This window comes from Hibiscus syriacus, unplaced genomic scaffold (genome assembly GCF_006381635.1).
Source record: "Hibiscus syriacus cultivar Baekdansim isolate YM2019G1 unplaced genomic scaffold, ASM638163v2 tig00000132_pilon, whole genome shotgun sequence".
In the NCBI taxonomy this organism is placed as follows: domain Eukaryota; kingdom Viridiplantae; phylum Streptophyta; class Magnoliopsida; order Malvales; family Malvaceae; genus Hibiscus; species Hibiscus syriacus.
Window position 1 is genome coordinate 817752 of NW_024061764.1, and position 18086 is coordinate 835837.

General features: G+C 32.2%; 1 protein-coding gene and 1 pseudogene across 1 annotated transcript in view; both read right to left on the reverse strand.

Annotated features, from left to right (window-relative positions):
* Positions 1–6303: 6303 nt before the first annotated feature.
* On the reverse strand, positions 6304–7715 carry LOC120128217 (annotated as a pseudogene).
* A 5340-nt stretch (positions 7716–13055) lies between these two features.
* The window catches only part of LOC120122449 (BTB/POZ domain-containing protein At2g30600-like), a 33098-nt gene continuing 28067 nt past the window's right edge, over positions 13056–18086 (reverse strand). Inside the window, exons 2-10 of the mRNA XM_039141620.1 lie at positions 16786–16939; positions 16265–16477; positions 16121–16168; positions 15968–16026; positions 14059–14191; positions 13900–13974; positions 13727–13807; positions 13464–13532; positions 13056–13390 (exon numbers count right to left, since the gene is read on the reverse strand). Coding sequence (XP_038997551.1) covers positions 13172–13390; positions 13464–13532; positions 13727–13807; positions 13900–13974; positions 14059–14191; positions 15968–16026; positions 16121–16168; positions 16265–16477; positions 16786–16939 — 1051 coding nt within the window. The 3' untranslated portion in view covers positions 13056–13171. The remainder of the gene's footprint in view (positions 13391–13463; positions 13533–13726; positions 13808–13899; positions 13975–14058; positions 14192–15967; positions 16027–16120; positions 16169–16264; positions 16478–16785; positions 16940–18086) is intronic.

Sequence of the window (18086 nt, forward strand, 5' to 3'; positions counted from 1 at the left end):
TGAGTTCGCAGATGAAATACCAAGGGAAATATGGTCATAAGCATATGATGTTGAGGGTCGACATTACGGCCATATGACTACCAACCTTGCTGAATGTATCAACTCAATGCTGAAAGGGACTCGACATCTCCCGATAGCTAGTATTGTTAGGGAGACTTACATTATGTTGGGTAAAGTATGGGCAGACAAAAGTGCACAAATTGATGCCATGATCAGCAATGGGAGAAATTGGGCTCCAGATTTAGAGAAGGCAATGCAAAAGAATCAAACACATGCGACATCAATGTTTGTCCACAATTTTGCCATACTTGATTATGATTTCGTTGTCCAAGCATTAGTTCGACCACATGAGGGAGGTAATTCTACAACATACACTGGTATTCTGAATAGGAGATGGTGTGATTGTGGTCAATTTCAAGCTTTTAGGTTCCCATGCGCTCACGCTGTTGCTACATGTATGCACATCAATGTTGACCCATACTTATATGCTGATGACTATTATAGTTTGCACACTATGTGCAACATTTACAGTTGTGACTTCAAATACCTCCCAAATGAAGCATAATGGCATACATGCACAATTTATGAGGAATGGTTTCCAAATCCTAGATTGCGTAGGAAGTTACAGGGTCGACCTAAATCTAGCCGAATTCATACCGATATGGATGATCCTCAAAGAGAGACAGGTCAACCCAAACTTTGTGGCCACTGCAGAGGTGAAGGTCATAACAGAAAACATTGTTCACATCTTCCAAAATATCGTGTTGGACGCTAAAATAGACGTTACAAAATATTATGTATTGTAAAACCCCTACTTCCAAACTATTAGTAAAATTTTTTTTTCTTTTTCAAGGATCAAGAGTAACCTTTGGAAAACCCCTAGTTATTCAATGATTATCGGTATGACCTTTTTAATTTTTAAATAAATCTAGTCGTTTAAGACCGTTGGGCTAGACAGTATCGGTACTCCTCTTTATGGTATCGATACTATTGTGTAAAGTAGTATCGGTACCCCTATGAGTATCGGTACCTATTTTGCATTCTGGAATTTGACCTGTTTGAAAAATAATGGTAGTATTGATACTACCAACTGAGTATCGATACTTCTTTTACCTTTGGTATCAGTACCAAATAAACAGTATCGATAATGTTTTTTAATTGAAAATGGAAAAGACAAATTTGTAATTGACAATTTAAATTTTAAATTTAAAACTTCATTAAAGTTTTTTTACTTGAGAATTGACTCAAAATTAATCATTTTGATAACTATAACATCTCATTTTAATGATAAATAAAATTTTAAATTTTAATGAGACAATAATTAATTAATAAAGACAACGTCATACATAAACTAAAACCATACAAATGAATATTTGAACATATGTCATTTTTTAATTTTTTTACATCTCTCTATAATTTGATCTTCCTTCGTCTTATTCTTCTCAATTTCTATACTTCTTTTTATTTGTTCTTCCCTCTCAACTAGTCGTTTGTTACGCCGCTTCGGTAAATCTTCATATTTCCTCTTCTTCTCCTCTTTTATTTTCATTTTATTCTTTTTATGCTCCTCAACTATATACTTTATTGCCTATTTCCCACTATTCATCTAAAGAATAGCTTAAATCTGAATCGTTGCTCTCTGAGTCGGTATTGTGAAATCCATAAACACCGTTAGCCAAATCAATCCCAAATTTTTCCCACGACCACATATTTGATATTCTAAATATTTTGTCACTTCTGATACATCATAATATTCACCCTAAACCCCTATTTATACTAAAATTTTAAAAATTGGTTGTTGGACGAGTTCCAGTTTATTTAAAAAATTCTTGACCGTTCCACAACGGTTACTCCAACGGTCCAATTTTTTAATTTATACCCGTTAGAACTTGTCACACCGGCATGACGAGTTTCATATCATTTTTTTCATATTTGTTAAAAATTTCTAAAAATATCATATTATTTTTAACTTCAAAATTTTAAAAAAATTAATATATTTTTTTAAATTTTTTAATTACACTAAATATCAATGAAATTTAAACAATTCTATTTTTTTTTATAATTTTATCAAAGTACACTTTATTTTATTATAATTTAAAAAGTAAACAAATTTATTACTTAATAATGAATTTTTGATACAATTAAATATTGACTACAAAAAATTAAATAAACAAATTTATTACTTATATTTACGCAATTCTTGCCAATGTCGAGGCGTGGTAGAATGGTAATGACGTGGTGCTCGTCGATTTCGTCGTGGTCGTCCACCTTTTTCATTTTCCTCTACTTCCGGTTCAGGTGTTCCAAATACTACTCCACCACTTTGATATACATCCTCGGGTGAAAATGATGGAGTACTCCAGGTATTTGATGCCATCATTGACGTCATCGCCTTAAATTGAGATTATCCGTGATGAAGAAGATGATCCCATGGATCTCTTTCTTCCGATTCATAGGAAAATTGTTGTGAATGTGGCACTTAATCCCCCCCCCACTTCTTTCCCAAACCGCTCGACTCTCCATCGATGGTTAATATGCACCATATCCACCATAACTTTCTTGCAATGGATAATAATTAGCGGATGCATAAGATGAAGATGTTGACAAAGATGTTGATTTTTTCCATATTTTTCCTTCATTATTTCCCACTCGGACCGCTCCTTCGGCGTTGTCAAGTATGGTTTCCCATTTGCTTCATAATTTTGGAGGTAGGGAGAAATATTGAAATCAAAATCTTTAGGTTGTACCTCATAACGATTAGGCAATCGTAAATGTCTATTTTGTCATTCATATATGAATGTAGCATACTTCCTCGGCCAATCTTCGGTATGTTTCTCACGTGCATCTACTTTATGCAAATCATCAATGTTATATATTGACATTTATATCGGTTGGTGAAACTCAAATTGTCGCAAAACTCTATCGGCGGCATGGATATCAACAATTACGAAATGGAGCAATGGTCTTATGGCACACCATGTGTCCACTCCTTCAAAGAACATTGGCGGTAGACACCGTTGGATATCCGACTCATAGTAAAGAATCCAATTAAACTGTCAAAAGTATTATGTTAGCATAATTAAACAATTAATATTACAATTTTAAAGTTAATGCAAAAAATATAAAATTTACAGCATGTCTACCGGCGATGTCAATCCTTATTCGAATATCTACTTTGGTTGCATCCGACAACTTTGTATCGATTATTGGTGTCGTCATCTACAAAAAATTACGTTATTTATTGTCATTTTCAAAATATTTAAATAAATATTATAAAATATCAAAACTTTAAATATATGAATTTACCTTGCGGCGAGAGGAAACTCCATATGAGCGGATGTAATAGGCGTCATAAACGAGAGACGATACCACGCCCATGATTGGAGCAAAACTAAACAACCCGCTACATCCACTTTTTTTCATCTAACGACTACGGTCGCCTTACATAGTTCATGATACAAAAACGCCAAAATTATAGAACCCCAACTATATTGGCGACATACAGTGAAATCCTCCATTACTAGAAGATATTATGTGTGCACCAAATTGCATATTTTATCATGTATCAAGATCCCTCCAATCAACGTCATAAGATATGCTCAAGATACATATATCACCTCTTACTCCGTTGATTGTTTATATACTCTAAATTCTCTTTCCAACTACGTCATTTGTACCCACAACCCATCAATGACATTGGCTAGAGCCTCCTTTCCCAATAAATTTGAAATAAGATTATTTACTTTATAAGTGTTGCAAAATACCAATGGCGTACCATTAATCGAAACTCCAAGTTGATATGCGACATCTTCCAAAGTTATCGTCACTTCACCACAAGGTAAATGAAACGTATGCATTTCGGGCCTCCAACGATCAACCAACATCGATATCAGTGTCGGCATCACCTTAAATCCGTGAAGAAACGTCGCTCCATATAATTCGGATTGTGAAAGATATATCACCATCCGCTCATTTGGTTTTTCATTCATCATTCCTCGATGACGAATGGATCGTTCTTCTCGCTACAATTTGAAAATAAATTATTCAATGCAATTACATAAATAATTATTATTAATAATAATATAATTATGTCGAAACTAAAATGAAATAAAAAAAATTAAACTTACCGTTGTCAACTCGATCGACGAAATATGAACATCATGAAGACGTAACATTTCTTCTCTTGTCGCCATTTCAACCTAAATTCTTCAATAAAAAAGTTTTTGCTATCAATAGAATGTTTGATTACAAGTGAAAAATCAATCCAACCCAAACCTCTATTTATACTACTCTACCCAACGGCTAATTTTTTCAAATTGAAAATAGTCGTTGGAACTAGTCACAACGGTCAATCCAACAATCAAAAAAGTTAAAATTATACCTGTTGGAACTCTTCACACTGGCGTGACGAGTTCCATGACCATTAAAATATTATTTTTTTTATTTTCTTTTAAAAAAATTCAAAATAAAAAATATTTTTTAATGGAGTGATGTGTCCATCAAGATATATTAGATTTATTTGACTGTGGTACCCACCTGACACGACCTATTAAAAAATTATATTCTCGGCGTGACGAGTTCCATACCATTGTTGCAATTGTCGTAGATCCCAAAGTAAATGTTTGGGTGCCATAGGGCCAAATAATCCACCCGGGTGGATTATTTGCCCAATTCTACCGATTTGGTCTCTGTGCTATTATGTTTTTTTAAGTTTGTTCTAATATGTGTTTTTATTATCACATGTTATTGTGGCATATATATATATATATATATATATATATATATATATATATATATATATATGGATATTTAAGTGTAGTCGTAAATATTGGATGCTAAATTTATGATGTAGTCATTAAAGGGGTAAACCACCTTAAATGTTTGATCATGATATTTTATTAAATTTCATACTCGTATTCATCTTCAAGGACACTTGACATAGAATGGGCGTGAAAAGTACAACTTGATAGAAGTAGTGTGATTCAAGACGACATTCGAACGAAGGTAAACTTGAAACAAATCGAGTTTTTTTAAAATAAAAATAGAATAATTATTTCTTTCATTCATTTTATTTTAAAGTGATGGCTATATATGTCTCTTTAAATAGTGCATTATTTTCCACAATTATTAATTTTTTATTTGATTCGTAATCTTTTGATAATAATGAGGAGGGAATATTTTTTTATAGACGAGAAATAGATTAGATAGTCTTCTCATTGGAGGATGTACAAATCCTGAGATTTCTAATCAAATTAAAGAATTTTACCTAATAAATAATTGTAAACAAATTAATTAAAGTTTAATAAATGGTTCATATTCTAATTTTATATTCAAATTTATTGTTTTACTTCCATGACAATGTATAAGCAAACAGATACAAATTTTGGGTTTTGTGGTGGTGATTTTCTTCCCCACGCTTAATCAACTCCTGAACTCTTTAAATCTAATTTTTTGGTAAACGTATATCGATTTATGTCTTTTAAATATTTTTTAAATGTTTAAAAGATGTTTTTTAGGTATTCTACCTACCTAACCTAAAGATCGATGACGACTCCTACTCAATTTGATCAATTAATTTAAAATGAATATTTTTAAAATAAGTCGTAAATGAACTTTTCTTTTAAAACGTAAAAACTTTTAAAATAAAAAGGACTTTACGACATTATGAATTAAGATAGAATATTTTAGAGAGATATCATAATTTAGAGATTAAATAAATTAATTTAAAATTTATGAGTTAATATATTAATTTAAAATAACAATCATAATCTAAGAATTCATTTATAATTAACTCTATTTTTATTCAGTTAATTGATAAAATTAAACAATTATATATCAGACAAGTAACATTTATTTATTTATTAATTACGAAAAGTAAACTTATTAGAGTTGTTTAAATTAAATATTAAAGACAAATTATGAAAAATATTAATAATACACGGAGAATACTCATCCTGCATGCCATTACCATAAGCAGGGTGACTGGAACTGGAATATTGTTTGGTGTCCCTTTCTTAGCTACAGTGATGGGATCGGATTCCTTAAGCTAAATCTCGCTCAGCGATTTTTTAATTTGTTTTAGTAGAAGACAAGGACAAATATGACGATGAGAACAAAGGTGGATCCTCGGTGTCTTTTGGGGCTGAACTTCCGTATCCTAGTTGTTCAGCCTTCATGTTACCGGTAAATTTCAACTTTGGATGGCCATATGGACCCATCTCATTCATTGCATTGGTCAAAAGCTCTCATTACATGTCCATTCACTTGCAATTTTACAATACTACCTTTTATTGTATTTGCTTTTTCTTTCATTGCCAGAAACAAACTGAAATGAGTAATCAATATGAACAAGCTAATGCACAAATGAGTTGCTGATCGTCAAAGGACTGGGGTCGAACTTGGCCACTTGGAGAAGCTCCTCGTCACGTTCAAGTATCACCATATCTTGTTCATCCAAGGTCACCCATGCTTCTATGCCATCGCCCAGTTGTGTGTCCACCAAAATGACCAGATTCATGAACACTGAAATTTCCATTCCGAAACTGCTGACCCATACAGGTTTTCCCCAACCAAAATCAGCTTCGTAGAACCCCAACTTACACCAACTGCTAAACCCAATATGATGTAATCCATCTTTGGACTCTTCATCACCTATTTCTCTTATAATTTCAGAAATCAGAGATTTCCCTTCTTCATAGTCTCGTAGTTTCTTTATAAGATCACCATCGACTCTCGATATTGCTTTCCTCACCTGTCCGACCAAATCAGCCAAATCCCACATGTTCTCACCCTTGGTCTTTGCTGATGCTATTCACATGAGATTCCCTGTTGAATTCTCCGTGTTATACGCCATTCGTCGCCGTAGATTCACTAGGTGAGTTAATAAGGAAGCTCTATGAAAACCGTTTCTCTCTTTGGAGGCAGCCATGGTGCACTTCCATAAGAAAGCTGAAACAGAATTGACTCGAGTAGGGTACTTACCCGAGATGGTAGCTCGGGCCGTGAGAGCGGCCATCGATGAAGCACCGAATACGATTCTCCTTGTAACACTCTTGCCTTTCTTAAACAAAGATCCCCACATCACTAGCGATGAATTTCTAAGCCTCAAATCATCCGCGGTAGGGAAGAGAGTCGTCGAAATGAAGTTGGGATTTATTATAGTTTCCTTACAGTCACGAGCTGCTGCAGTCCATGCTTTGAGAAAGGTGCTTAGGGAGGCGCCGTCGAGAATCTTATGGGAAATGCATACGCCGATAGCAATGCCGCCACACCGGAACATGTTCACTTGAATATTGGTCACGTAAGTTCCTGCAGTTGGTTCCTTCGAATTGAAGTCGCGGGGAAGGAATCTAGACAACACGAGAAGGTCGGGTTGTTCAAGAAACTCGTCGAAACGACAGTTCACTAAAGCTTCGACGAAATAAGCTCCTTCGTCGCTGCACACGATGGACAAATCATTTTTTATCCTCCCTGCAAGAGGGTAAAACCGTGTTAAGGTGTCTGATAAAGATTTCTTCAACAGCTCGAGTTTGTCGGGAACAATCTCATGATCCGAAGAGTAAAATAAGATGATCGGAGCGTATGGGGCGGGAATAAGCTGGTCCAAAAGCGAGAGTTTGAAGATTTTCAGGTGTTGAGGTGTCGGGGAAGATGGTTCTATGAGTTGTGTGGAGATGATTTGCACATCAATTTTCATTATTTTCTTCTTAATGAAAATCCACCTACTTTTGTTACTGAGCAAAGGCTAATAGGTTCGACCTGCTTTATATAATGCAACAGAAGGTGAAACTGAAATGTGTGGAGTGAGATCACGAAGCACTCCTTTACAAAGATTCCTCCAATGTCGTGTACACTAATTTTAGAGTAGAGGCGAATCCTTCAATGTTAGAGGCGGCTCCTTCGGAGATTTTATGGCATATTTGAAGTTTGGACTTGTCTAAAACTAAAAAAAAAAAATCCAATTGTCTTCGAATTTGAATTTTGTAATATTTTGATGAGAATATGTCTTGAGAGTTGTGATACAATTTTTTATTTTCTCCTGGTTTCAAGGTTTCACTTTGATTAATCTGGGCCGACTTGTGTCGCACGTCTAGCTTTAGTAAATTAATCTCTCAGCAGGTATTTTCTATATACACAAGGACTCGAACTCAAGACATTTGCTTCAGCGATATTAAATTGCTTACCACTTAAATCAACCTCTGTTGATAGTTGTGCTAAAATTTAATAATATCAAATAATTAAAATAATAATAAAATTAAAAATAAATGCGAGCAAAAATAAATTTAGATATTAAATTAGAAATTAATAAAATCTAGGTTTTAGAAAGTGATATATGGTATTTTTCTTAGCAGAACAGTTCGACGGTAAAGGCGGATGACATCTTAAATGGTGACTAACACCAGGCTTTTGTTTTTAGCACTTGTTAGTTACTAGCTGATTTATGGAACATTTGCCGTCCGAATTTCGAAGTACTGGTGTTTTCCCCATGCAAGCCAAGCGTCTTCCGATCAGGGTATATCATTTTTATTTTTTATTGGGTAAACTATAAAAATAGTCACTGAACTTTAGGATGCTTACATTTTAACCATCGAACTTTTAAAACTTAAATACAATCACCGAACTTTTAATTCACTTTCATTGCATCATTATCGTCAACTACCATTAAGAAATGCTAACATGACAAGTTAAAGTAATCTTCTTCCCGAAAAAACCTTAAATTTCTCAAATTATTTTACAGTCATCTAACTCCTTTTGTTTGTACCGTCTAATTATTTTTTAGATCTTCGTTATCACTAAACACAACAACCACACTAATACAAAAATCAGCATCTCCCCATGATCTCAAACCATTTATCAACATCATTTCATCTAATTTCTTCCATCTTTCAATCATGAAACAACTAGTGCATTTCATACACACACAATTAGATAACATTCTCATAAAGCATCTTTCTTTAAACTCCATGGTCCAAGGCACAAGCTTTGGTCAAGTTTTATGTGTTAGAAGCTGTATGAATTGAAGAAATCTATATTAATTGAAACATGAACTTTTGTCACACTCTGTTGATTTCTTGTAGTTTTATTCAAAACTGGATGAGAAACATCAAGCTCTATAGGCGAAAAAGACCTAAAGTGGAGCACAAACTAAGTTATAGATAAGGATATATGTTTGCTACATAAGATTATTCAATATATTAAGCCTCTTGTGGGGTTTGTGAGACTCTAGTGTTTTCTACCTTGCTTTTGAGTTCTTGGAGAATGATTCTTTAAGAGAATAGCTTCAAAACAAGAGTTGTCAGAAATTTCATATATGAAATTACAGGATTCGTATTGTTTTAAATGCTGATGATGGGCTTCATGACATTACCTCCACAACTTCATCGCCTAGCATATGTGTATAAAGAAATTTGCAGTGATAATGGGTGTTTAGGGTTTGGATGAAATGATTATGATCAATGATCCAATAATTATGGAAAGGTGATGAAGCTCTTGAGTATAGTGGACGTTATGATACAATATACTTTATAATATAATAATTTAATTTATTGACGATATAAAAATATATAGCGTTAATACAAGGAATGCAAACTAAATTAATAATACAATGAATGCTTCCGGAAGTAATAGTAGATATTTTTAGGGGTGTTAAAAAATCGTTATAGTTAACCGAACCCGTTAAGCGGCATAACAGTTACATTCAACATGATAATTAATCAAATTGTTATTGTTAAACGGTTTTAGTTAATCGAACCGTTAAAATGATGGTTACCGATTTAGGTTATAGTTATGAATTTGATAAATGATTAACCGTTAATAAATTAAATTTATAATTATATTTTTTTAAGGAAAACACTAATATAATTAGAAGTAAATTTTAACCATATTCTTAAAATTTATATTTTTTAATAAGATTTGTACATAAATAATTTAATATATATTTTTTATTCTTTTTAATTTTTTATTTCTTTGAAAATACATAAATATATTTACGCTAATATAATTATGTGTTTATTGTTAGGTATCAAGATATTGGTAGATGTACATACTTACACAGGAGTAAGTACATGTTAAGTACTCTTTTTTATTTTATTCTCTTATACTAGTGTAAGTATGAGTTAAGTGCTACACTTTTTTGTAGTATGAATTGTGAAACTTTAAAACGTTTATGTTGTGTTATTTTTTGAAAAATAATTATAATAGGTTAACTTATAATCGAACCGTTAATAATAATTAAACGTTTCTTAATGATTATATTACATTTAAAAAAATCTCGTAACCATTATAACGATTAACCGACCGTTTAGACTAAACGATACGACTAATCATCCATTCTACGTGTTTTCCATCTTTTCTTGTTATCAACGAGCATCAATTTTTTCCATAAAACAATTATGTTCGAGAACCAAACGCAAGCTAGGTTTTATATAAATTATAAATTCAAATTTATTTTCTATTTTAAATTTTTAAAATTTAATTATATTATTTATCTATCACTTAAATAAATAAATAACAGAGACTAATAAAAAATCCACCTTGGAAATTCGTTCTACATGTTGCATTCCGTAAAAGGGGATTGCTTCTTGAGATCTATTTCTCATATGGAGTAAATAAAATACATTTAAAAAAGTAAAGAATTATTATGGAAACGACCTTTCTAATCGAATTTGTACTATTTATAATAGTTATAATTCGAATCTTTAATATTATTTAAAAAATATAATATCTATCCCACTAAATCATCTAATTGTTATTAAATACATTAAAGATTATTAAATTATATCTAATTATAATTATTTTAAAAATATATAAAACAATCATTATAAAATAATAATTAATTTTTATCAAATTATTATAAAATAATCATTAAATTTATCAAATGTCTATATTTATTATAATATTATAATGACCATCTTATAATAACTTAATAATTTTTTTAGAAATATAATAATCAAATTAATTATTTAAATATAATTTAATAACTAAAAAATTATTATTTTTAAATAATTGTTATATAAAATAAAAATTTTACTCGTAATAATATTGAACTCATAATTTAAAGAGAGAAGAATATAATTGAAAACTGATAAAAATAATTGTTAAATATAATATAATAATTAAAGTAATCATTGAGTATAACTAAAATAATTGCTACGTATGCACGTGGGCTAGCTTTGTCTATTGATATAGTCTGATATCTTGTTTATTCACGGAAAGTGAGCTGTTGGTATGTAAACGAGTTGAACCTACATAAATGGAGATATGTTTATATTCGTTTAAATGAATAAAATTTTTTTATTTATGTTCGTTTATAAATGGAGGTATGTTTATATTCGTTCATTTAATAAATAAACGAATAAAAAAATTTGTTCATGTTCGTTCATTAAGGAATATAGTTTGTTCATGTATGTTTATTTAAATGATAAACGAACACAAACGAACAAACATAAACGAACATAATAAATGAACAACACAAACACAAAAAATAAACTTATTCGAACACAACAATGAATGTAAAAAAGTAAACAATAAGAATAACAACTTAAAATTCATTAATATAACCTACAACTTTATAGTTAATTTGCTCGAATACGACAAAAACATACATAAATAATAAATAAGCTATATGAAAATAATAACTTCTTAAAGTTAATTTGTTCAACTAAACAATCTTCTTGAAACCAAACAACTTCAATAATCTTCGTAACATATTTAACTTGCCCTCTGTTCGAACATAAATGAAAATAAATGAACGAACATATAATCGAACGTTCACGAACGTAAATGAACGAATAAACCCTTTGTTCGTGTTCGTTCATTTAAGTAAACAAACGCAAAATCTTATTTATGTTCGTTCATTTAATAAATAAACGAAAATAAACGAACTTCCAATCGCACGGTTAATCAACGATTCGTTGAACATTCAGTTTATTTAAAGTCCTAGTCAATTGCCATTTAAATATGAACTTATTATAACCGTTCGACGATTCGCTCTACTCTACAGTCTCTACTTTCTCAACCGAAGATACCAATGTCTAAGATGACATATGATCGTATGCCGCCGCTTGCTAAATCGCCTATCCGTCAACGGCCCCGTCGCATCCTCCGTCCAAACTCAAAATTAAATATTATTTTAAATAATTACATTTTTTACAATAATAATATTTTACCTCTTAAAAATATAAATTGATTAAAATACTAAATATTAAAAATACAAAATACAAAATAATTTTAACTACTCAAATTTATTATATATTTTACTAAATTAATTTTTGTATATTATTAGTATTATTATTAAGTTTATAATTTTGAGTAAACAGAAGAATAAAAATGAATAAGGATCAATATGAAAATAATTCATTATTTCAAAAATATTTATGTCCAAGGTGGTAAGAATTATTCATTATCTAAGAATTTGAAGATGATGACATTTTCAATATTTTTAACTAAAAATGTTACTATTGATAATAAGTTATTACCCGGTGATGATCTTTTCCGCGAACCAAACGTAAGAATATAATTCCAAAAAATATTATTTACTTTAATAATAATCTTTTTTGCGAACCAAACGCCTATTTTTCTTGTTGTACAAAGGAAAACAAGCAAAGAAAAGAATATGCTGAATGGATGTAAATGAATGAATGAAGTTCCTTGGTTTCATCTTCTCCTCTCACATGTTTGCTGCATCTCCTTTGGGTAACCTAAAACTTACGAATCAACAATACGAATGAAATTGCCAGAATCTTAAACCCTTCTAAAATGCAGTACAGGGCTAGCTTTCCGCTCTTAATTTCATTAATCTACAGTTCTCGGTACGAAATTTGCCATGAAGAAACAGTTTACATGTAATCTAAGAACAAGCTATAAAGATTGTTTGGTGCATGGTCTCCCCCTTGAAACTCCAGTTACAGGTGTATTCGTAGGAATGTCTTCTCATGGAGTGAACAACGCATCCGCTGAGCTTTGAAGATAAGTACCAAGCTTCTTCCGGAAGCAAGGCCCAGAGTAAAGCAGAGTCAATTGATCGTTCCAAGTGGCACGAAAGGTAAATTCAGTCCTCAATGTAAACTATATAAATCTTATTGGTAGAACTGTACATGGTTCTAGGTTAAACAAAAAGAGATACTTGAACCGATGGGAACATTGTTAAATAGATGCCCATAATTAAGTCAATTCAGTGGAAGTAACCGTACAGCTCCAGAAAGCAAATGCATAAGCTCCAGGGGTTCGAGGCATGAGTGGTTGGCCCAGTGAGTAGAACCCTGAAGAATCTAAATGGAAGCAGCGCATTTGGTCCAGTTACACGCCATGATGCAAACTGACCGGGCTTGCACACGCTTTGATCATTCTCGTGCACTCTCAAATCTATCCAACTCCTTCCATCCATACAACCCTGAAAAATCATGGAGAGTTAACTTACAGTTCACTGCGCTCCCATTGTTAGAATTCACTTGTATCTTCATTACCTGAAATTTCCAATTCCTTATGTAAGCCCTAGAGCCGTCCTGTCTCAATGTGTAGTAGTTGCACATAAGCTGCATTAATCACATTTACCACTTGGTTTTTAGAAAAATTGGTAAACAGTTTTACTCAAAGTAGAGCCAAGACCAATCAAATTAATTCCGGTACATTCTACAACTCGAAGAGATCTCGCATGTTCAACTTAATACAACTAAATGAGTGTTCTTATAGAAATGCAGGTTAATAAGAGGAAGAACCGAGCAGAAACCTGATGATCTTGGCCAATGTCAAGTATCCACCATGCAAAGATGTTTCCGTTTTCCATACGAGGTCCGGCGAAACATGTTCCCTGAAGCAGGGGATCATTTGGTTAAGCAAAATAATGCAGCATTATGCTTTATATTTGTTCTGGAGAGCTTTAAAAGGTTCGATTCATCATACCTGGTAAGTTCTTGATACTAAAACCTTGGGATCAGTATGACTTGAAACAGGGCCACTAGGTGTAATAGCAATTCTCTGAAGCAAGAAGTTGAAGAGATGATAAGGAACGGTAACTGTATTATGAATGAAAAATCAGAGAGGATTGATAGAGTATTTCACCTTGGACAGAACAGGGTTAACCCATGGGTGCTCCCCATATGATGTCCCAGATAAGTACAGAACTCCGTTGCTGTCTCCGTTGCATATATACTGGAACGTCTGTGTTGAAACCTTACACTTCACAAAATACAGACTCATGTTAGTCAAGCTCAAGAACACTGCCCCTAACCCATGCTGTATTGGCTCTGTGTAGGATATAGCCGTGTGTACTTTGTATTAAACTTGTATTTTAAATTTATCGAAGTAGAAGATAAGATAGTTATCTGTTTAGATAAGAAAATAAACACCTAGAGGAACTTTTATGCTGTAAATCCTAGGACTCTACTGTTGTTAACTCAGACTATACAGACGAACCAGTAAACTCTCTTCTTTTCTCTCCCTTTTCTCATTAAATTTATATGATATGAAATATTATGGCGTTCCCACCAGCGTCTTCCTGTCTTCCTCGAAAATCAGTTCCGAATCAAACTGACGTATACCCTCTTCAATTCTTCACCTATTCCTATAATCTGTCATGCTAATACAACGGTTGTTTCCACCAAATAGTGACAACAATCACTTCAGTGTGGCGTAGATTGGAATACTACAAAAGCAACTTGGACGAATGTCAACCTCTCATGATAAAAAATTTGCATAACATACTCGCCAAATCTATTCTGCATTAAATATAAACCCTCAACTCCATTGTCCATCATTCATAGAGTAAAAAATGTTAATTGAGTTGGATGGTTCCTCTCATTTATAAATGATCATTCTAGGACAATACGGACTTTCTTATGAAAGAAAAATTTGAAATTGATGGTTTATTTTTATATCTTTGTATACTGTGGTTGGAAGTTGGAACCTAATTTAAGAGCCAAATTCAAATCCTCAAAACAGATAATGGGATTGAATAGGACAACCTTAGGATCTTACGTTAGAGAAGAAGGGATAATTCAACTGTTAGAAGTTACTAGGTCTATCATATTTTCCGCGAGTGCTCCCAAACAATTCTGGGGAAACTCATCCTTACTACGACTTACCTTATTAATAAAATGTCTAGCAAAGTCTTATTAATTTAAAAGACCTTGTGATGTTCTCCTACAACGATTTCCTCACTTCAGGTCTTTTATCTTGATTTTTCCTTAAAAGTATTTGATTGTTCTACGATTGTTTACTTCCTTCCACCACCATTATAGTATCAAACATGATCATAAGTCTATCAAATGTGTGTTCTTAGTCTACTCTTCTAATCAAAGTGGTACAAATGATACTCTCCCCTTACTCAGAAAACATATACGCCACGGATGTCACATTCCTTCACAACCAGCCTTATTTTACCAAAGCTGAGCATCTGTGTTTTACTTTGTATGAAAGATGAGAAAGTAAACACCTAGCATGACTCTTATGTTGTAAATCCTAGTAAGACTTTATTGTTGTAAATCGGTCTATTTTAATAAGTCTGATATATTCGTTTATTCGAATAACAGAGAAATAGTAGAGAAAAACAACTCTCTCTTCCCGTAAACTCTCTCAGCTTTTGCTCTCCTTTTTTTCAATAAATTCGAACTTTGGACATTAATTTCAAAAAGAATGCAGCATATATATTACAAGTCTAATAAAATAAAATAAAAAAACTAGCATCAATAAGCAAGATTTAAATTAGCTCTTTCAGAAAGAACCAAACATGACTAAAGAATTTCCCTGATAGCCAGACCAGTACTCAAAACAATGATGAGGGTTACAGCAAGCAAGCTAAAGCCTAGAAAGAGAGGAAATTATAGTAGACGACTTAGTTTCTCTTCATGGTTTATGCGTCGGATTTTGAATCTAAATTTCCATTTTCTCAGCAACAAAAGTGACATTTTTATTCAGAATAGAATCCTTATGAGCAAGACATCAAGATGTGTAAGCACAAAAGACGACTTACTTCCGGTCATTTCCATGTGTTGCTGCTCCGCATTCTATATAATTAATGGCTTCCTTAACCTATTTCAATAAAGACATCAGCAACGGAGGAAGCAAAATATGGAATTAAAATACATGTCCAAAACGAATCTTCGAATAGAAACAATGGACTTACAAGATCACCAAAAGCAGAAATCTGCCTGCTAATACTGGTATTATCTAACTGCAACATTGTTGAAAACAATAGCAGTCGATAATTGAGCCATGGTCATATCTTAGCACTCCTTGATAGATAAGGTTAGATCCCGGGTTTTATTACCTTCTTAAGCAGGGAGTATGGCAATAAAGGGAACCGCACTGATAGAAGCAAGTCATTAACCAGTTGAAGCCCATCCTTGAACACACTTTCTAAAGTTGAATCTGTAATAAGCTCATTCACCACTTCCCACCCACATAATTTCTCTGATTTCATATACCACATCAAAATTGCATCGAGAACTCTTTCTTCAGATGTTACTGTTAGATCTGGATGCTGCAAGAAATCCATAATATATAATAATAAATAAGGAAACCTATCATGTGGTATACTTCATATGTAAGTCTATATGTAGGTTATAACTTGCATAAACTGACCCGAAGATGGTTATAATTTAAGTTTCTATTCTCTATCTATATAACTGAGTACTGACTAGCCACTTAAAATGTAGCAACATAAAGCCATCACTACATAGATTAGCCTTCACGTTGGAAATTATATTCTATGCACAGAAGCACAGAGCACATCAGCTTCATCCTAAGATAGCTAAGATACCGTTCGAGTTTTGGCAAGCAACGACCCACCTGAATAATATTCCTAAATGTCATCTCATCTAAAGAGATGAAATCAAGGTTTGCAGTAGTGCAGTAGTCAAAGTGCATGGCAAACTTCCTTTCACAAGTTTCCTTGATGAGTTTGCACGATGGGATTGACGAAATTGTCGAAACGATTTTTTTTCTAAAAGGTGAAAAAGCGAGATTTTGAAAACCACGTTAATTTTTGAATTATCTCTTTTAATTTTAAAACAAATGCAATTTAAAAACCTCTCGTTTCGAAAAAATTTGGATTTTCTTTACGATCGAAAAAATATGGTTCAAAGAGTCGCCACCAATCTTTGATTAGGGTGTGATTAGGCACCCAAAAAATGTTTGTTATTTTAAATAAAAGTTTAATTTAATTAAAACAACAAATTAAGGTCTGCGTTAGCAAAATCCGAGTTCGGGAGTCGGTTACGTGCAGGGAAGGATTAGCACCCCCACAACGCCCTAAAACGGTACCTAGTCGATTAATTAATATATTTGCAATGAACTTTACAAATTCGAACTTAATTTAACTTTTGATCTCATAAAACAAATATGTAAATTTTAAAAAAAACATTCAAAAACACTTAAATAAATTAAATTAAAATTACCAAGTCGTTTTAGAAAGATAAAGAATGTTCGATTATTTACAAATATCGAGACCAGATCTTAAAGATATAACAACCTTTTCTCGATATATTTAAATAAACGAACATTTCTTTTTCTCTCGTTCCCAAATTTTAGGTGACGAATCATTTTTTTGGTTTCACTTTAGGGATACACTTTTAATTTAAAATCGTCAAAACGACCCTCTAATCAGTTAAGATAGGTCACTCGAGACAATTTTAAATTAAAAGGGTATTACCCTTAGTTTGATTATGTAATAGGTCGAGTTATGCATGTGAGGCTATCATGTAAATTATGAAAAAAAGTGGATGTCATGCCAAAATATTTAAATACCACAAATTATAACTTTTATATATATATATATATATATATATATATATATATATATGTATGTATGTATTAATATGTAATGTACGAAAGTGACTTAAAATAATAAAAAAACATATTAACTCCAGAATACAAATTTCACGAGATAACTGAAGATATTAATTTTTTTACCCATTTTTATTATTATTATAATTATAATTATTATTATTATTATTAATATATATTATTTATTAATATTACAAAACCCAAATCGAGGCCCAACAGACTGGCCCAAACAAAACAAAAAAACCCTAAAACCCATTTAGGGTTTATATCTCAACTGTCGCCGCTTTGCTTCTCCACTGTTGGAT